Source organism: Prionailurus viverrinus, chromosome C1, assembly GCF_022837055.1.
Source record: "Prionailurus viverrinus isolate Anna chromosome C1, UM_Priviv_1.0, whole genome shotgun sequence".
Lineage (NCBI taxonomy): Eukaryota > Metazoa > Chordata > Mammalia > Carnivora > Felidae > Prionailurus > Prionailurus viverrinus.
In genome coordinates, this window is record NC_062568.1 from 1,790,708 (window position 1) to 1,812,422 (window position 21,715).

Below are 21,715 nucleotides of genomic sequence, written 5' to 3' on the forward strand. Positions count from 1 at the left end.
AATAAATAAACATTAAAAAAAAAAAATTTAAAAAAAAAAAAAAAAAAAAAGAAGGGCAGGTGGCCCCCAGCAATTGGAAAAGGCAAGAAGAGAGATTTCCCCCTACGTCTCCAGAAAGGACCACAGTCCAGCCAATACCTTGATTTTAGCCCAGTGAGACCCATTTCAGGCTAGCAGCCCCTAGAACTGTAAAATAATACATATGTGTTATGTTTTTTTTAATATTTTATTTTTTATGATGCTTATTTATTTATTTTGAGAGAGAGAGTGTGTGTGTGTGAGCAGAGGAGGGGCAGACAGAGAGAGGGAGAGAGAAAATCCCAAGCAGGCTCCATGCTCTAAGCACAGAGCCTGATGCAGGGCTTGATCCCACAAAGTGTGAGATCATGACCTGAGCCGAAATCAAGAGCCAGATGCTTAACCGACTGAGCCAGAGCACCCAGGTGCCCCTAAAGATTTTAGTTTTAAGCAATCTCTACACCCAACGAGGGACTCCAACTTACAACCCCAAGATTTAGAGTCACGTGCCCTACCAACTGAGCCAGCCAGGCGTCCCACATTTGTGTTGTTTTTAAATCACTACATTTGCAGTTATTTGTTACAGCAGCAAAAGGAAACTAATACGGTTGCTGACAGTGATCAGGGCTATGAAGAAAGGGATATAAATAGAATGATTGTCAGGGCAGGGCATGACTTTAGACAGGAAGACCTGGGAGTAACTTTGGCGCAGTTAGCTACATGGTAATCTAGAGGGACAGAGTCACAGGCAGAGGGCAGGGCAAGTGCAAAGATCCTGGGGCAGGAAGGAGCTTGGTACTGGTAGAAGTAACTATCTTTACTACCTCCTTGATGCCTTCCCACGAAGAGAGAGCCATTCTGTTGTCCGGTTTCCCAAGCAGTCAATGGTTTTTCTTGCAGACTTCTGAGTAACCTTGAAATCTGCTTGTTTGAATGTCTGGTTTCCCTCCTTAAAGCCTGGGACTGTGTCCCTGTGTCCTCTCCTTGTCCCAGTATGAGGTACTAAGGCCTCTTCTTAGGGTCTTAAGAGTATATATATTTGCCAGATGGGGCGCCTGGGTGGCGCAGTCGGCTAAGCGTCCGACTTCAGCCAGGTCACGATCTCGCGGTCCGTGAGTTCGAGCCCCGCGTCGGGCTCTGGGCTGATGGCTCAGAGCCTGGAGCCTGTTTCCGATTCTGTGTCTCCCTCTCTCTCTGCCCCTCCCCCGTTCATGCTCTGTCTCTCTCTGTCCCAAAAATAAATAAACGTTGAAAAAAAAATTTTTTTTAATTAAAAAAAAAAAAAGAGTATATATATATTTGCCAGAGATACTGGATTTTGGAAAACACATTTGTTCATTTCAAAACTTCAGAAACTTTCCCCCCAAGTCATGAAGGAGCATAAGTGTGGAGGAGAGATGGGCAGGCACTGAGGGTCTCTCGACTTGGACTGTCAGGAGGAGAAGAAATGAAGGGACTTTGAGATCTTCCTACTCTCTTATGGTGAATTTCTTTATAAAAATGACTCACGGATTATCTATTAAGTCATTCAATACTCAGGAAGAAATTTGGATTTTTCCTTCTTGCGGTTGGTCAAAGTAGGGCACACCTCTGCCAAGAAATGGGGGGATTAAGATTAACCTCCAGAGGTTTTGTGAGCCCTGAGTGGTAAACAGAGGCACCATTTTCAAGCTAAGTCCAACCGGGCCTTTTGCTGGACAAATGCTTATGAACCTTCTGTCTTGTGCCAGGCTCTGGGGCAGCACAGAACCAAACGAGCCCTCACACATGTTCGTGAGGCACCCACGGTTCACCAGAGCGGGGGGCGGGGGGGGGGACAGACAACAGAGCTGAGGACCACCCACACGGAGAGGGCACGGTAGCGGGAAAAGGGGGAGTGCTATGGCAGCACAGAAGAGGGAGTGATGATATTTTAGGGGCATTGGTCGGGTCGTTCATCTCCTCCCATTTGGGGCGGGCTCCTTTTGCTACAGAAACACCTGAAACACCTCTACTTCAAGCGATATAGATCTCGGTCCAGGGGACAATCTTGATGATTGCTTGTCATCAGTCTCTAGGGTGAACATCTGTTCCATAAGGGCAGGAACAACGCCTAGGAAGTTGGCTAGCTATTGTACCCCCAGCGCCCAACCAGAAGTTGCCGCGTGAACAAGCAGATGTACAAATGGGGCATCTCTGAGCTAAGTCATTCTGGAATGACAAGTCATTAAGGAATATGGTCAAGAGATATGGCTATAGAGCTGACTGGACTCGGCTTAAAAGTAGGGTCATCTCGAGCCTCCTTCAAGAAGGTTAAAGGCTCAAGTGCCATACAACTCACAGCTGGTTCCATTGCTAGGGCCAAAGTCCAGTGGTTGGGAAACCAAAGGTCGACAGCCATACATGGTGGCAGCAGTGGACTCAGTCTGGCACTTACCTTCCAGCCGGAGGCCCAGGCTGCAGGGTGCCTTAGTGACTAAGAGCCAAGCTAAGAAGAGAGGGAGGGTGGCCTGGCCAGAGCCAGAGCATGGCCGGTCAAATAACAGCCTTATCCTGTCACTGACTACTTGTGTGAGCCAAGCAAATAGTATCAGCCCCTTGGTTTCCTTGTATTTAAAGTGAGAATAATGATAACGATACTCCCTTCCAGGATTAAACTAAAGAACATATGTCAAGTGGCTGGCTCCAAGAAGGGCTCAATCGATGGGGGGCAGTGGTGAGAAGGGACGATGAGGTAGGACCCAGGGGGAGTGAGAGGACCCTCCCTCTGACCTCTCCGGTATCCTCAAGGCTCTCTGAGAGCTGCCTAGCGGGGACCCCAGCCACCAGCTCCTGCCCTGACCCCCTCCTTCTGTCTTCCCTACTGCTTCAAAGCTGGGAATGAGCAGGCCTAGGCCAATCACAGTTCTCGAACAGGTCCCCTTCCAGACAGGACAGAGAAGCCCAAACTTGGTGCCTCCCTCCCCTCTCTGCTCCTGGGCAGTAATCTGGCCAGTCAGGATGCCTGGCCACTCACACTTCTTCCCAAGCCCCTCTGACTGTCGTGTACCAATCCCAGGACTCCTGAGTCTTCTGTGTCCCCAAATGTCTGGACTTTCTGCCTCCCCTGCAGCTGGCATCCTTAACCCTTGGCAGGCCTGGGCTTCTGCCTGGGGGTTGCTTAGCTGACGGGCCTCCCTGCTTCTCTCCCCCGTTCCTTGTTGTTGTAAATCGATCATTCATGGAGTCACACATATATCCAACACTGCACTGCGTGCCTCACATAAACCATCTCCCTCCACCCTGGAAATCTGCCTACGAGACACGTACTGCCTTTATCCCAGTATTTCAGAAGAAGAAACAGAGGGTAGAGGGAAGAAGACGGGAAGGAGCCTTCTCTGAAAATGCTGCGGCAGAAACTAGGAAAACACCCTGGGAAGCATCTGATGTCCTCACACAAATGTAGAAGGCGGGGCCTTTAATACCCAGGAGTGAAAACCCACAAGAAGAGGACGAAGGGAAAAACCAACAAATGACAGGGCCAGCTAAAGAGGGAGATGAGCCAGATAAGGCAGGCTTGCAGCAAAATGAAAAACTCAATGGTGAACTTCTAATCCACATGGGAGGGAGTGGCAGCCAAACGGAGACTGTGGGACAGAGGCCCCTGCCCAGAATGCAGAGGAAATTGGCATTCCGAAGGCAACGAGAAACAGGGCACGAAAAACAGGAGTGAGTAGTCAACAGACAAAGCGGATCCCGTGGAGACCCAATTTAGGACTGCTGAGTGCGGCTAGGGCAAAACAAGTTGTAACTGAAGTATGTAGCTCTTTCTGTATTCTCAAGGGTGGCGGAGAATTCATTCATTCCATAAATATTTACCAAGTGGCCACTGCATGCCAGAGACAGTTCTGGGACAGACAATACATGAATCAAGTGAGAAGTATATAAAATCAGGTAGTTACAAGTGCCACATGGAAGATATGGCAAGATATGGGGACGGGGGTGCGGGTAGATATTTTTATGGAGTCGTCAGGGCAGGCCTCTCAGGTGAGGGATGTTCTTCGAGGAAAGACTCCCTTCTGTTGGGTAACACTAAGTGGCCTCTTGCATGTGCCACAGCTAGACCCAGGACCTCATCTTGAAAGGCAAAGTCCAGAGGAGGGGCTAACCCATCTGCCGTAAGCAGCAGCCGAGGTGCCTTCCCGGGGCAGAAGCTGCTAAGATACGGATTGGTTTCTGTGCTTTTTTTGTGGTTACAGCTGGAGAAGGGGACCCTGAACGCCAGGATGTTTGGCTTGGAGGTGCGTCACAGGCAATATTTGGGGGGAGGGTTGGGGAGTGAGTCCAGGAACACGGTGCAGGCGGCAGCTAAGGACAGCGGAAAGGCAGAGACCACATGGGACACGTCGTGGGCTTGTGGGCTTGTGGGGCAGTGAAACTGGATGTTCAATTTAAAATTTTCGTTTTCTGCTTTGAAATTCCCCTTAGGGAGCCGGAACCTTTGCATGTTAGGACACTTTTGGCTGCAGGTGACAGAGACCCTAATTCAGTTACTTGAACAGAAAGAAAGACTGGAGGCAGGGCGGTGACCAGGTTGGCTAATTGCGTTCAGTTCATTTAATGGCATCATGGGGGATGGTGGCCTCAGATGCATTTCATTTTTCTGCTCTGCCCTCTGTGTATTGGCCTCTCTCTCCAGCTGCCTCTTGGGTGCGGGGGGAGGGGGGGGTGGGCAAAAGCCCCAGCTACCACACACTATGACAGCTTCTGAAAGGAAAAAGGGGACCATTCCGTCTTTGTGTCTCTAAGACAAATCAACCTTTCCCAGAAGCCCCCACAGAACACTTCCCTTCACATTCCACCGGTTACAATTGCGTCCTATCCCCGTGCCCAAGCCTGCCAACCACAGCTGGGGATGGCCCTAGGGAGCTCTGCTTTGGGCAACAAAGAGGAAACGGGCCCATCTCGGGGGGCAAGGTGGACCAGAAGGCTCAGAGCACGAGAGGCAGGGACAGGACAAGATGTCTGGGGACAGGGAGGGGGGGTGCGTAGAGAAGATAAAGACAGTCATGTAGAAGTTGACATGACAAACAGAAGTCAGAAGAGCTGGCATAAAAGCTTATTCAAAGACCAAACAGGAGAGAAGTCTGAGCCAAAGACAGACCCAAATTTGCAGAGCAAACAGGCTGAACACATTCCAGGAACTACTGACGAAAGGAAAACGACAAGGGTAGAAAACAATTCACGCCAGCTTCCAAGCAGAGAAATTAGAAAAAACGGATTCCCCATAATGGAACCAGCCCCAGGATGGCCTTGGGTTTTGCACTGGGGGCTATTTTCTGAAGGCACTGGAAGGGTACCTCTGTAGGATTTTGGTCCTCAAAAAATTTTATCCCCATCAAATTTCCTTTTGAGTGTAAAGGCAACTGGGGACGTTTTGAGATGTTCAGAAGCTTAGAAAACTGGCCTGCGTTCTGCAGCAAGCAGAATTTTAAAAATTCACAAAATCAATTCAATTCGATTCAGTTCAAGCCAATTCAATCCAATGTAAAGAAATGCAGGCTTCTAGAATGTGGCCTTCAAGGCCTGAAGGGACTGCTGGGCCCCCACCGGGCCCACTGCCCTCTGCATGGCCCCGGGGTGTCTTTTGCTGCCTGCACCTTCTCTGCTCCCTCTCGTTGTGCAATGTCAGGAAATGTGTGTTAGAGCCACATCCTTCGCCCAGCAGCTCAGATGGAATCTTTGCTGCACTTGGTGACCACTCAGAACAATAACAGCTACCACCCTCTTCCTGAACTTAATAACAATGGCTCAACCGTTTACCCTCCGGGACACTGTGACGAATGAACAACTTTTAGAAAGTTGTTTTGTTTTCTGTCTCCAAAAGCCACACTGCCCAGAGCAACATGACAGCCACTGTCAGGGACCAGGAACTGAGTCATGAGCCTCTCACCCGAGCGGCTTGAGCCACTGGGCTTTTTCTTCTAAATCAGGAAAGAAGACCGAAAGAGCCTATGAGGCAGAGTTTCAAATTCATTCCGTCTTCACTTAAACTTGCGTTGAAACTCGTGCGTGTTCCTGTCTTAAACAGTCCATATCCTGGATACGGTCTCAACCATGAGAAAAGACAGGAAGTTCACCGCAAACACTGATGTGACGGGGACCAGGGGCCGTTTTTATTTTCTGCTTTATTCTTCTTGGTAGGAAGGATGTCAGAACAAGGGCAAAGGTTGAGGGGTTGTAGGAATACAGCTGAAAGGACTGTGTGGACTTCGACTGTGGTGTTGGCTTTGGGACAGCCACTTATGAGCCATGTCGTGAGCCTCCTCTCTCCCCTTGCTCACGCTCAGGCTGGCCCATCGGGACCACTCGCGCCGCTTCAGACTTGTCCGTAATCTCCCACGGAGGAGGGCCATTTTAAAAGCCACAGAGGCCTAACAGCTCATTCTGGAGTCAATGCTCCTCAGAGGAGTGTCGCTTCCCTTTCCAAGTCAGAAAAGGAGTTTGGGCTTTATAAGAAACCCAAGCTCTGGGCCTGGGAAACTCAGGCGTGAGGGGCTGAGCTGGTGTGCCTTCCTCTGGCCTCACACAGGGCTCTGAGCACTGCCCACCCCTGAGGACCAGAAGGTTCTCAGGCCCTGGGGGGCAGAGAGGGTGTTGAACACCCCTCTCTCAGGCCCCTGAGGTAACTGAGACACAGAAATCCACAGCCCAAGGAGCAGAGCAGAGAGAGACTGGTCACCACAAGATCTGGCCCCTTCCCACCACCCCTAGGCACTTGCCTAGAATCTTCTAGAATACCGCCTCCCCTTCTCCCTACCTCCCGTTTCCCTGCTGGCTCTGCCCCACACCTATTTCCACGCTGTCTTCTGTCAAAACAGCCCCCCACCCTCACCCACCTCTACTCCTCCCCCTTCCTTCCTTTTTTCTTCCTCTTCCTCTTTTTCTCATTCATTTCTCTTTCCTTCTTCCCTGTCTCTCCATTGTCTTTCTCCCCCCATCTTTCCATCTCATTTCCTCCATTTTTCCTTCCCTGCCTCACCTGAGCATAAGGTAGGACTGACTTACGCTGGTGTCCTCTCAGCCAATAAAGACAGCAGTGGCGGAGGTGATGGCTCCCCCACGTCAGCCGGTCACCCGGGTGGGTGTTCTACACGTTTAAGGCTTTCCTGCCTTAGTGCCAGGTGCCTCATTGATTCGCCACGAGGCCCAAATGCCAGTGACGACCAGTGTCGTCAACAACCGTGGGAAGGAAGAGAGGCCTCTCTCTCTGAGAGGCCACATGGCCCTGCCTCCTCATCCTCCCTTGCCAGAGTCCACCCTTCCCAGGGGGCCAACACCCAGCCAGGTCTGGACACGCTTTTGGGGTGGAGACCCGGGTCTGAGCTCCACCGTCTGTACGCGTCAGCCACGCTTGTACTTAACAGCAGGGGTGGGGGTGGGGGGGCGTTGAACGAAGTTAGTTTACATCCGTCCCTCCCCTCTCTGATGATCTGGAAGCCTGAGAAAGGTGGAGAGAGAGCAAGGTCACAGAGGGCCAGGATTGCTTCCTCTTGCGGGTCATGATGCACTCATCATGAGGTCCCTCTACAAAGAACGGACGGATGGACCAGGAGTGGCCCTTTGGTTTTGCCAAAAAGACAGACGCCCCAGGAGAAGAGCGGACGCAATTAACATGAGAAAGCCAGTAAAGCCTTTGCCGCTTCGCTTGGCCAAGTTTTTCAGGCCCGATTCTTATTTTAGGAGCCTCACATTCTGGTGGCACCGAGCAGACTCAGGTGTAAGGAATGAGTTATTTAGAAACTGTGGCTCGGCTCAGAAAAGAGTATGAGGTTTTGCCTCGACATGAAAAGAGGAACCAGAGTTAAAGTAAGCGGCAGTTGGCGAGGACCGAGGCCCCGTCGGGTCTCTGACTTCACCTCATGGCGCACGTGCTTTAACTAGCTCCTCAGCAGCCAGCTACTCTCGTTACTTCGATAAGGTGTTGTCTTTTTATAGGAAGGTGTATCCTTAGGCGTGGAAGCTTCCACAGGCTGCCCAGTCCTCACGGATCCCCGCACCCTGGTGACCTGCTGTTGGCCACCAAAGAGGTCGCAGGCCCAGTGCCGGGGTCGGGAGCACACGTGTCCAGCAGGGCCCCAGCTCTTCTAGGGAACCTGCCCGCCCATCGCCCTGGCTGAGCGTGGTCTCAGGTAACCCTCTGTCCTCACACTCTGACTGTGGGGCAGGTAGTGGCTCAGGCAGCCCATTCACACACAGGCCCGTGGCCCCCGAGTGGCCTGTGCAGAGAAAGCTGTTGGTGGCTGAGCCACCCAGATTACCTCTGGGGACTGGAACTGAGAAGTGCACCTGTTGGTGGGAGAAAGAGCGGACCCACAGAGAAGGGCTGAGTCGCGGCAGGCTGCACCCGGGTGCAGGGCCCCAAACCCTCTGGTCCCAGGCCAGGCCTTCTCCCTCGGTGCCCCGCCACCCCGCCACACACAGCCACACAGGCCACCCAGCAGCAACGGCGTGAAGGTGAGTGGGGGGGGGGGGGGGCGGGGCACACTAGACGCAGTCTATTCGTGTTTACAGGTCGTGGGTACCGCTGTATATACAAGAAGCCACAAAGTCGTGTCTTTTCCAGCTTAAGGCCTAGTCATATTTAAAGTCTTCTGCCCTTTGAAGGAAAAGAAGAAACCACAAGGGGAAAAAAAGATCAAAAGCATTGACCAACTTTTAACTTAAGAGAGCGTAGACTCCTTTCAGCAAACCACCTGTCAGGGATGCCAACCCGGCCAGGAAAGTTCACATGGTCCTAGACATACGGAAAGTTGTAGAGGCCGCTGAGGCCCACTGCCCGCCCCACACGGGCCTCCCCGAGGGCCTCACCCTGCAGGCGAGGAGCCCACGTGAGAGACAACCGTACCAGTGGTCAGCGGCTGCCAGGGACATGAACGGACAGTCTTAGACTAGATGTGCTACCATTCATCCCTGGTGACCGAGCCGAGACAGGGGGACACCCCAGGCTAGACAAAACTCTTCAGATGGATACTCTTCAGATACTGGTGTAGGTGCACATGTGGAAAAGGACGAAGAAGCCAAAAGCGGCTCTCAGCCTGACCTCTACCGGGTGGAGTAATTCCGAGCGAGCCCAAACTTGTATCTCCCAGAAGCCCCTGCACCAAACAGCCCCAGCTGCCTGAGGAGGCAGCTTCACAACCCCCTGGGTGGGTTCAAGCATGCCCTTAGGACATCACTCTCTGACAAGTGGCTCATTGAAGTGATTCCTTTGACCCTGTAAATAGGCTCCCCAGAGGTGCTCCACTCCACACAGCTTCTCCCCAGAGGCGCCCTACTCCACACAGCTTCTCCCCAGAGGCGCCCTACTCCACACAGCTTCTCCCCAGAGGCGCCCTACTCCACACAGCTTCTCCCCAGAGGCGCCCTACTCCACACAGCTTCTCCCCAGAGGCGCTCCAGTCCACACAGCTTCTCCCCAGAGGCGCTCCACTCCACACAGCTTCTCCCCAGAGGCGCCCTACTCCACACAGCTTCTCCCCAGAGGCGCCCTACTCCACACAGCTTCTCCCCAGAGGCGCCCTACTCCACACAGCTTCTCCCCAGAGGCGCCCTACTCCACACAGCTTCTCCCCAGAGGCGCTCCAGTCCACACAGCTTCTCCCCAGAGGCGCTCCACTCCACACAGCTTCTCCCCAGAGGCGCCCTACTCCACACAGCTTCTCCCCAGAGGCGCCCTACTCCACACAGCTTCTCCCCAGAGGCGCTCCAGTCCACACAGCTTCTCCCCAGAGGCGCTCCACTCCACACAGCTTCTCCCCAGAGGCGCCCTACTCCACACAGCTTCTCCCCAGAGGCGCCCTACTCCACACAGCTTCTCCCCAGAGGCGCTCTACTCCACACAGCTTCTCCCCAGAGGCGCTCCAGTCCACACAGCTTCTCCCCAGAGGCGCTCCACTCCACACAGCTTCTCCCCAGAGGCGCCCTACTCCACACAGCTTCTCCCCAGAGGCGCTCCACTCCACACAGCTTCTCCCCAGAGGCGCCCTACTCCACACAGCTTCTCCCCAGAGGCGCTCTACTCCACACAGCTTCTCCCCAGAGGCGCTCCAGTCCACACAGCTTCTCCCTCTTGACACGTTTCCAGTGACCTGTGCCCCAGGGACTCGCCTGCTGTCCTGCCCTCTAGTCCAGCCCTGTTTCCACAACTGCATCTAGTTCTGCGCAAAATGCATCCTTCCCTTCACGTTCTGGAATCAACGATAGGGCCCCACCTCTCTTCCTCCACTTTTACTTTCTTTTCAATTAAAGGAAAGACCCCCAGACCCCGTTGCTGCTCCTACATGACACGGTGTCCCAGCCCTGCTCTATTCCTCCGCTCTGCTCCACACACAGGTGCACCCCATTTGTGGGTGCCTCTCGAGAACTGAGCATGACTCCTCTGTCCCTGCTGAGGACACTGAGAGCATCACCTCCTTTGTTCTGACCGCCCCCATGCTCTCTTAATGCAGCCAGATAAAAATAGCTCCCCTGGCCTCCACCTCACTTGGTTGTCATGCACTGCGGTCACACAGAGCCCGTGGTGTTTGTCATGCAAACTATGTGTAGGGTGGTCTTTCCAGACTTGGAAAGACTTGTGCAGCTGATTCTTTGTTAACATTTAACGGCAAATTTTACACACTTGGACTTTACCTGGTGCAGCCAGATGCCATGAGCATCAGCCTTGGGCAGAACAGGCGTCTGCGAAGTGCAAGTTACCATCTCACGCTAACCCGCCGGGCAATCATCTAGTCCCTCAGGAAAAACGGTCTGTTCTCCTGGAAGTTCCCCCTCCTCTCCTCCCTGGCCCACTGACCTTCACTCAGCTGAGCTCACTGAAGGAAAGAACTGACAAGCCACAGTCCCCTTCCTCTGTCTCTGGGCATCCTTCCTCACCATCGTTCTCCTTTGCACTCAGGAACACAAGTTAATGTCTGTCAGGCCTGCTTCCTCGTGTCACAGAGCGGGGTTACGCTGCAGGGTCATAGTTTAGCCACTAAGCCACCCCCAACCACAGACTTCTGGGGGAGAAAGAGGCTCAGCCGGGCCCTCATGTCCAGGCTGTCTGGGGCACAGGCTTTTCTTCTCTTCTTCTTCTTCTTTGTCACCTACTTCTGCCAACACGGGCTCCACGCAGGGCCAGGTGTCTAGGCTGATAAAGGGCTTACCTGGACAGTGAATTTATCATCTTCATTGGGCAGAATCCTGTACGTGTAAACACAGTTCCGATACCTGAAATAGACCAAAGACTTTATCAGAACCCATGCAAGAGAATTCATTTCTCTGGAGAATTCCTGACCTGTCTGGAGGAATCTGGGCATGATGTCTCTGAACTTTGGAGCTGATCATACCGAGGTGGAGATCGGCCTTGACATAGAGCAGTCCTGCACCAAGCCCGCTTCCCCGCCCCCTCCACACCCAAGGAACTTTAGGAAGAAAGGCAGTGGGGTCTTTTGCACGTGATTTATGTTGGTGCTTGACAGCTTTGTGGTCTGATTTAAAGGAATCCGCCATCAAGACATAGCTTCGTTACAGGAGTTTCACTTACTCAGCCCCTCCTGGGTGCCTGGCACTTTGCTCAACATTTATACGTGTTGGGTAACTAGATCTTAAAATTATACCCCGATTTTTAAAAATTTAAAACCATGCAGAAAGGTAAAGGATGAAAAATAAATGTCTCCTTCTCCTGCTCCTGTGGAGCCCCACTTCTTAGATTTACTACTCCTTTTTGTAAGCCATTCCGGAACTTTTAAACATACATGCAAGCTTATATGTCCCTGTCTTTTTAAATGCAAATAATATCATAGTATACATGCTGTTCTGAAATTTGCTTTTCTCACCAAAAAAAAAAAAACCTTAGAATTCTTCCCAACTCATGTTCCACCATGTGGTTGTGTGATCATTTATTTGACCAGCCTATGATGAGAGATGAGTAGTTACTTCTTAACTTTTTATCATCTCTGTGCTTACATCTCACATGCACTGGTGAAGTCACAGATTCAGCCTCCCCGTCAGTACCACGGGGACAGTAACAACACCTGTTGCTGTGTCGATTAAGTGAGTTAACGTACGAAAAGCATTTCTTCTCATTTTTTAATGTTTACCTATTTATTTAGGAGAGGGAGAAAGCACATGCACGTGGCCGGGAGAGACAGAGAACTCCAAGGAGCACGACGTGGGGCTTGAACTCACGAACTGTGAGATCATGACCTGAGCCAACATCAAGAGTCAGATGCTTGGCCGACTGGGCCACCTGGCACCCCTGAAAAGCATTGGAATATGCCTGGAGCATGCTAAACCCTGCACGTGCTGACATTTACTAGCGGTTGTGGGGAGGTCGGCTCTAGATTTTGAGACAGGGACTACCGATTGCCTTCCCGTGAGGCTGTGTCACTTTTTTCTCCCACTAACCGGATATGTCTGTTTCCCCACACCCTGCCAACTGGCTGTTATCAGACATTTCAATCTTTGCAAATCTGAGAGGTGAAGGAAAAATGATCGCTTACTTTAATCTGCCTTTCTTTACGAGGAAGGTTGAACGCGTTCTCTTGTGTTCCGTAGTTGTCTTTCTTTTTCTGCGAATTTCTTTTTACCAACTGACATTTTCTGCGAATTCCATTTTTTAAGATCATCTTTTGTTTACTTATTTGCCAGACTTTGATAGATGCTACACTATTTTGGAGTTGTCATTGACAGTGCTCATGGGACTTTTTTTTTTTTTTTTTTTTTAGCTGTGTTTTACGATTTTATGTGGTCAACTTTACAATCTTTTTTGGCTTTTGAACCAATGGATATTTCAAGAAAGTTTTAGAGAATGTTTTGCGTGATTTCACTTCCACCTGGTTCAGTTCTCACAGGGAAGTTTCTTTTCCTGTCTTGTCTCATCTCTGAATTCTCAGCAACCTGCACCCTGTCTCCAGAGCCTGAGCTGACAGCACACCTGGCTTATATCAGAGATGGCAGGGATGACTCTCGAGGCCACTGCCACGTCACCTCCCGCACAGGTCCCAGAAACGGAGGGCGGCCCCAGGACCCCAGTCCAAGCCCCCCCGTCGCCATCCGCTCCAGCCTCAGCCCCCTGTGCAAAGCCAGCAACAAATGCCAAGAGTGGCTCCGCCCTGCTACCCCCTTATCTTCCACTGCTGGCTCTCGAGACACTTCCTCCAGTAGATATGCAAATGACACCAGGGCCAGAAGAGTCTCATTTGGCTGAGGGCAGCTGGTTTGTGCAAGAAGTTCAGCAGGCCCAAAACACCAGCCCCTAGAGCAAAAGAACAGGGTCCCAAGGAGAGGGGCGCAGACAGCTGCACGGAACCGGAAAGGCCCTTCAGTTAATCAAGTGTGGCAGACAAGCCGTTATGGCCTTTTCAGAGAAGTTCTAGGAACACCGAAAGACAGACTCAGTTCCATGTTGTTCAAACAGACCAGGATTCAGAAGCTAGTCCGATAGGAAGAGAGGACATTTCCCCTTAGACAGTGATATCTCAGCAGCCCCGGTGCACGGGGCCAGACAAGCCAACCCCGGAGCCGGGTCATTTCAGGTCTTTGTGGGGAAAATGTACAACGTCACCACCACCACCACTCATGCCACACACACACAGCCCACAGGAGATGAGTCGTTCCAGACTGCATGCTGTGGGGCTCCGGGGGCTCCGCGAGCAGGTGGAGGGGGGCACTCCTTGGTCTCCCGCGCTCCTCAGCAGCTGCACCGCATTCTGGTCCCAGATGCACAAACGTTGTACAAATACACGCATGTACACACACACAGCACACATATACATGTACATACAAGCGTATATCCACATACAGACGTGGAAGCGACATGTACACACACAATCTCACATGTAAAATGCTTCAAGTGAAGATTCCACGACTCTATCAGCTTTGACAACGACCACACGGGAACGCAATCCAGACAACGTGCTTGGCTGCGTCATCCAGCCCTTCCCAGCTCTTTTGGGGTGATTCAGTAACAATTTAGGGTGCTAACACAGGCCCTCGACTGCTACTGCTTCCAGTGAGCGAGTCGCATTTCAGGGTGACTGTGTTAGGAACAGTCCCACTGGAGACCCACGTTGGGATGGTGCTGGGCTGGGTATGGAGGAGGCTGTCCCGCCTCAGATGACGTGGGGCTTACAGCAAATTTCCCGCATGACTCCCGACAGCTGCCAGGTGACAGCAGGTGCCCATCCTGTTCTAAGAGGGAAGATGCTTCCCGGGAAGGGCATTTCCTGATCAATCCCAATATGGTTGGGGAAGTTATACGTAAATGCAAGAGGACAAGCGGGGGCACCTGGGTGGCTCAGTGGGTTGAGCGTCCAACTCAGCTAAGGTCATGATCTCGCGGTTGGTGAGTTCAAGCCCCACGTTGGGCTCTGTGATGACAGCTCAGAGCCCGGAGCCGGCTTTCGGCTCTGTGTCTCCCTCTCTCTCTGCCCCTCTCCGGCTCGCGCTCTGTCTCTCTCTTTCTCAAAAATAAATAAACATTAAACAAAAATTTTTTTTAATGCAAGAGGACAAGGAAACAGAAGTAGGAAGAAACATCACAGCACTTTTATTCTCTCAGATAAACAGCACTCTAACTGTATGACTATTCCTAGCCAAATAAACACTGACGAGCATACCCAGAAACATCCTTTGCCACGGCGAGCCCCATGGGGGGAGAAAGAGAGAGAAAGAGAAAGAGGCAGAAATCAAACTCTAAAATTCAAGAACCTCATGAGTGTCTCTGTCTCGCTTTGCTGATTGGCTTAGCATGCCCTATAATTGTTTTTAAGTCCCTTTGTAACTCTTGTTACATATCAGTTCAATTTCTAGTGCTGTTTGTACATGTGTTGTTTTTCTTGCTTAAGTGTTGTAGACAAGATGGGGTGGGAGAACAAGGGGGGGAAACCTTGTGTTCAAAAAAGCCACTTGGACCCGTATAGAAACAAGGGAAAATGTGGGTCAGCCCTAGGAACCAACAGTGTTTGTTCACCGTTCACCACCAGAACCTCAAAGAATCCCAGAGAAAGAGAGTAAGAAAATGGATGAATTACAAGAAGCCATTAGTTCAGAAGAGAGAAGGTGAGGGAAGGCCAGGTGGCCGGGTGAGAGGCAGAGGGGAGGCAGCCAGAGTGCTGTTGGGGGTCTGCTGACCACCCTGCCCCAGCAGTCTGGGGGTCCAGCACATTGTTCCTTATATGAGACCCCTGGGAGGAAGCCCACCTATCCTTGAGGCCATACCACCCCTCATCACTTACTCCCATCAGCTAGATCTCGGATCAGGGCTCCCACCCCCATCCTTGCTGGTCCTTTTTTTTTTTTTTTTTTTGCTGGTAAGAGGATTTGGGCAAAAACCCACTCTGATCTCCAAAAGAATCTGACTCGACGTTTCCTGACAGTTCTTTGTCAGAAAAGAAAAACCACCAGACGTATGAAAACATATCGCCACTCAAAAGAAGGGCATCGTTTTTCTAAGGACTCAAAGGCGTTACCTCCATGTTTCATAGAATCACTGCGAAAAGAATAAAAGACATTCTGGAGAAGTCTGATTGTGAACTCAGCACACCATTGCATTGCTGGTGTGGAAAAGTCAGTTGTGAGAACTGAGCAGCATGAGACAAAGGAAAAGTGATCAGAAGTGGAAAACGTGGAGTTCATGAGTCAGCACTAAATACCACAACAGCTCGTGTCCTGGGGAATGTTAACGGGGAAGAAAAGTTCGAGAAATTCAGTACAGAAAGAAAAGACAGGGAGAGAAGATAAGTGACAAGAAGGATCTCTGTCCTCATGCACGCATAAATAGGGGTTTCTGAAAGCACAGATGCTTTTTTTTTTAAACTTTTTAAAAAAATGTTTATTTATTTATTTTGAGAGAGAGAGTACACGCACGCAAGTTGCAGAGGGGCAGAGAGAGGAGAGAGAATCCAAAGCAGGCTCCATGCTATCAGCACAGATCCTGATGCAGGGCTTGATCCCATGACCCGTGAGCCGAAATCGAGTCGGACGCTTAACCAACTGAGCCACCCAGGCACCTGAAATATTTACAAATTATCTCTGGGGCACCTGGCTGGCTCAGTTGGGAGACCATATGACTCTTGATCTTGGGATCATGAGTTCAAGCCCCAAATTGGGTGTAGAGATTGCTTAAAAATAAATTTTTTTATGGGCATGCAAGCTGGTGCAGCCACTCTGGAAAACAGGATGGAGCTTCCTCAAAAAACTAAAAATAGAACCACCCTATGACCCAGCAATTGCACTACTAGGCATTTATCCACAGGATACAGGTGTGCTGTTTCGAAGGGACACATGCACCCCCATGTTTATAGCAGCACTATCAACAATAGCCAACGTATGGAAAGAGCCCAAATGTCCATCGATGGATGAATGGATAAAGAAGGTGTGGTATATATATACAATGGAGTATTACTCGGCAATCAAAAAGAATGAAATCTTGCCATTGGCAACTATGTGGATGGAACTGGAGGCTATTATGCTAAGAGAAATTAGTCAGTCAGAGAAAGACAAAAATCATATGACTTCACTCATCTGAGGACTTTAAGAGACAAAACAGATGAACATAAGGGAAGGGAAGCAAAAACAATATAAAAACAGGGAGGGGGACAAAACAGAAGAGACCCATAAATATGGAGAAAAAACTGAGGGTTACGGGCGGGGCTGTGGGAAGGGGGATGGGCTAAATGGGGGAGGGGCACTAAGGAATCTACTCCTGAAATCATTGTTGTACTATATGCTAACGAATTTGGATGTAAAGTTTAAAAAATAAGAAATAAAATTTAGGGGCGCCTGGGTGGCGCAGTCGGTTAAGCGTCCGACTTCAGCCAGGTCACGATCTCGCGGCCCGTGAGTTCGAGCCCCGCGTCGGGCTCTGGGCTGATGGCTCAGAGCCTGGAGCTTGTTTCCGATTCTGTGTCTCCCTCTCTCTCTGCCCCTCCCCCGTTCATGCTCTGTCTCTCTCTGTCCCAAAAATAAATAAACGTTGAAAAAAAAAATTTATAAAAAAAAAATAAGAAATAAAATTTAAAAAAATAAATAATTTTTTAAAATAAAAAATAAATGAAAAATAAAAATGATCTCTCTAAGTGGCTCTGAGGAAAAGCACCTCTGTCCAACTTTTTTTAATAATGATGATGCCACATAAATGTCTCCATATTTTATAAAACTTACATGACTCTTAAGCCACAACCTGACCCAAATCACATAAATCGATCTCCCCTATGCACATATATACAAAAATCCTAAATAATTCAGAACACAATCAAAAGTTATCATGATTGGGGCGCCTGGGTGGCTCAGTCGGTTGAGCATCCGACTTCAGCTCAGGTCATGATCTCGTGGTCCGTGAGTTCGAGCCCCGCGTCGGGCTCTGGGCTGATGGCTCAGAGCCTGGAGCCTGCTTCCTATCTGTGTCTCCCTCTCTCTCTGCCCCTCCCCCATTCATGCTCTGTCTCTCTCTGTCTCAAAAATAAATAAACGGTAAAAAAATTAAAAAAAAAAGTTATCATGATCAAAACCAGTGAATTTTAACCATGCAAAAATGGTTAATGTCAGGGACTTTATTTATTTATTTATTTATTAAAAGTTTTTTTTTAACATTTTATTTATTTTTGCAAGACAGAGAGAGAGAGAGAGAGAGAGAGAGAGAGAGAGGGAGACAGCACGTGAGCAGGGGAGGGGCAGAGAGAGAAGGAGACACAGAATCCGAAGCAGGCTCCAGGCTCCAAGCTGTCAGCACAGAGCCCGATGCGGGGCTCAAACCCACAAACCATGAGATCATGACCTGAGCCGAAGTCAGATGTTTAACCGACTGAGCCACCCAGGCGCCCTAATGTTAGGGACTTTATAAAATTAAGCTATTATACTGAAATAAGGGAAACGATGTGTCATCTCAATAGATACTAAAAAGGCATTTGATAAAATTCAATACTTAGTCATTCAAAACTATTTACAAAACTAGGAAAAGATGGGTCCTTGTTTAACGTGACAATGAGCAACAACTAACTTTTATCAAGTGCTAACTCCATGCGGGTATTGTACCAAATTCTTTCCAGGAACTGTCACGTTTGATTCTCATAGAACTTCCTGAGGTAGATATGTGCTCTTCCCAATACCCTCCGCTGCAGTGTTTTAGAAATACTGGCCAATGTAATAAATTATGAAATCTAAATCAGAGTTATAAGTATTTGGACAGTAGACCACAAAATGATCACAATTTACATACAACAGGATTGTCCATCAAGAAAATCCAAGAGAAGCAAAAGAAAAGCAATTTGAAACAAGGAGGAGTAAGGTGACAGAATAAAAGGTGAATTCATGAAACCTGTAACTTTCCTGTATGTTCTCAGTTACCACAAAAGGGTAACTGCAGGGGGAAAGCTATCATTTACAAAACTAACAAAATTGTAAAGTAATCAGAAGTAATCATAACAAGAAATATGAAGGATCTGTATGAAGAAAATGACACAATTTTAAATAGGGGTAGCTATACTTATCATTAAGACTAATACTAAAATGTCCTTTTTTGCAAGTTATATTATGGATTTCATGCAATTCTAATTGAAGGTGCAACTGTCTTTTTTCCCAACTCGACAAAATTATTAGCTGGTTCGCCTGGGAGGATACTTGAAAACAAGAGATGTGAAAATCCTAAAATAAAATCGTTTGTAAAATTGTGGTGATGCATTTGGCATGATAGTGATGTAAGAAAACAGACAATAGGCAGAACAGGGTTGACAGGCAAGAAAGAGATATATAAGACTTACTATACAGTGAAGGATGAATCAGAAAAGGAAAAGAAGTAAATCATTCAGTGAAAGTTCTTGAGAAAGATGATGGGCTACTTGAAAAAAATAGGCCCTGTCCTAACCCTCCTGCCTCCCACTAAAAAAAAAAAACAAAAACAAAAAACCCAGAATATCTTGAGCGGAGGGACTCTCTACATTTAAAATACATCCTTGGCTTATGCTACTCATTAAATTAATTTCAGAGAGATTAAAGTGTCAAATGTAAAAAACAAAACAAAACAAAAAACAAAAAACTGGGGGCACCTGGGTGGCTCAGTCGGTTTAGCATCCCACGCTTGATCTTGGCTCGTCATGATCTCACAGTTGGTGAGACTGAGCCCTGTGTTGGGCTCTGTGTTGACAGCATGGAGCCTGCTTGGGATTCTCTCTTTCCCTTTCTGCCCCTCCCCCTCTCTCAAAATAAATAAATAAACATACAAAAATGAAAAATTTATCATCTCTCCATCTGTTTTTCCCAAATACTTTGCACGTAATGTACACTTAAATTCAATCCACCCAATGAACTACTACATAGGTATTCTTTAAACAATTTTTTTTAAACGTTTAATTTTTGAGAGACAGAGAGAGACAGAGCATGAGCAGGGGAGGGGCAGAGAGAGAGAGAGGGAGTCACAGAATCTGAAGCAGGCCCCAGGCTCTGAGCTGTCAGCACAGAACCTGATGCGGGGCTCGAACTCACAAGTGAGACCATGACCTGAGCTGAAGTGGGACGCTTAACCGACTGAGCCACCCAGGCACCCCAAAAGGTATTCTTAGCCTGGTTTTCAGATAAGGAAACCAAGGGCCCGTGGAATTAGACAACTTGCTGGAGGTTGGACAGGCAGAGTCCTCCTTAGCCCCTCTATCAAGTTCCAAAGGCCCTGTCCTAACCCTCCTGCCTCCCACTAAAAAAAAAAAACAAAAACAAAAAACCCAGAATATCTTGAGCGGAGGGACTCTCTACATTTAAAAGCAAAGGAGAAAGAGAGAAAAAAATCACAAAGGAAAAAGAAGGAAAAAGTCTCTGAATGTCAAGAAAATCACAAAGTTTAAAGGGAAACCACAGTGAAAATATTTGCAACAAATGTGATACAAAGACTTTATGCAAACAGATAACAGAAAAACCACACGGCAGCTTCAAAAGCAAAATATCAGAGAGAATGGACAGACCATTCTCGGAAGAGGAATGATGAAGGTCAACGCACCTGTCAAACAAGTTTACCACGACTGCAATCAAGAAATGCAAAGAGAAATGAACAGGTATTTACCACCTTTCACCTTGCAACTTAATGATGTTTTTTTAGGAGCAAAGATTCAGCACACGGCCGCTGGAATGAGGTAGGCACTCTCTTGTACAGCCGACCAGAGCACAAAGTGGAACCACATTCTGGAGAGCCGTTGGTCTTTCTGTATCAAGAATCTAAAAAGTATTTCTATCCTTTGATCCAATAATTCCACCTCTGGGAATCTATACCCAGAAACGTCACAAATCTGCACAAAGACCTCCATCACCATCATATTTATAACAATAAAACACTGCTGGCGACTTAAATGTCATATCACACAAGTCATTTCGTCAATTGTGGCACATGTTGTGCTAGAATCTTGGCGCCCGTTAAACATGATATTTAGGAAAATTTTTAACCAACTGAGGAACGTTAATGTAACACAGACCAAAATTATGTGCGTATAGCTAGACATAATATTACAGAGATTTCTACATCCCTGGAGAAAGAGGAATAAAGAGAATGAGAAGGTACACGTACAAATTAGCAGTAGTCACGTTTGTCTCTCAATCTGATGCTTACCTGACTGAGCCACCCAGGCTCCCCTTAACACTATTTTTTTTTTTTTAAGTTACTTGAAAGAACACTGCGCTGTTTATCAGAAGATCTATTTCTGCATCGTCACTGACGCCTGTGATGTCCTCAACAAGCCTCGCGACTCTGGAGGGCAGGGTCCTGGCTACGAGTGCTAGGCCGGACCAGCTGATGCTCTGGGGACCAGCCCTGTCTGGGGTGATTTTTACAGCGTAGTTGAACCCAAGTTGTTTGGGTCCTGGTACTTGTTAATACAATGCTTTTCTTCCTTTCTTTTTTTTCATTTTTTATTATTTTTTTTTAACGTTTATTTATTTTTGAGACAGAGAGAGACAGAGCATGAACAGGGGAGGGGCAGAGAGAGAGGGAGACACAGAATCGGAAACAGGCTCCAGGCTCCGAGCCGTCAGCACAGAGCCCGACGCGGGGCTCGAAGTCACAGACCGTGGGATCATGACCTGAGCCGCAGTCGGACGCTTAACCGACCGAGCCACCCAGGCACCCCGATACAATGCTTTTCTAATTAACGGACAACGGGGGTATGAAATGAGCACAGGAGAAAGGAAAGATCTGGTCCCCAGAGCTGCAGGCTTATTCTACCCGCTCTGCTCCGGCAGGGCCCGCTTCGGCCACCTGCACTGATCCCCAGCCCGTCCACATGCTGGGCTGGTTCCCTCTGTAGAGCCTTAGGACTTTTGTCCCCTCAGTAGCTCCCTCCCAAATGGGAACTAGTCAATCCCTCTTAAGACGGCCTCCATGCCTTGATTTTATCTTCAATCTGCCTGGTGCTTCTTCCTGGCATCCATGCCCCAGACCCTTCTCTCTGTCAGGCTTCCGGGAGCTCAACCCTGGCCCCAGCGGCCACTGGACACTCATGCGCCATTCAAGTGCTCTTCCTGCCTTATCTTTTTGAGCACTTCCTCTGAGGAGGCCCCACATGACAGCTCACTGTCTCCCGGAGGCTCCTACGGGGCTCCAGGAAGTTCTAGAAGTGTCACTCTGCCGGTGCTCTCTTTCCTTCTGCTGTGGAACTTTCTCCACAGAGGGGCCCTATACTCCTCTGCATCTGAAATGTCACTACTCACTTTATGAGTT

At 48.9% G+C, this 21,715-nt stretch overlaps 1 protein-coding gene across 2 annotated transcripts in view; it reads right to left on the minus strand.

The window, feature by feature from the left end:
- INPP5D (inositol polyphosphate-5-phosphatase D) overlaps window positions 1–21,715 on the minus strand; it is a 124,619-nt gene that overhangs the window by 95,881 nt on the left and 7,023 nt on the right. For both annotated transcript variants that reach the window (XM_047869461.1, XM_047869460.1), the window contains exon 2: window positions 11,184–11,247. In XM_047869461.1, the coding sequence (XP_047725417.1) occupies window positions 11,184–11,247 (64 nt within the window). The remainder of the gene's footprint in view (window positions 1–11,183; window positions 11,248–21,715) is intronic.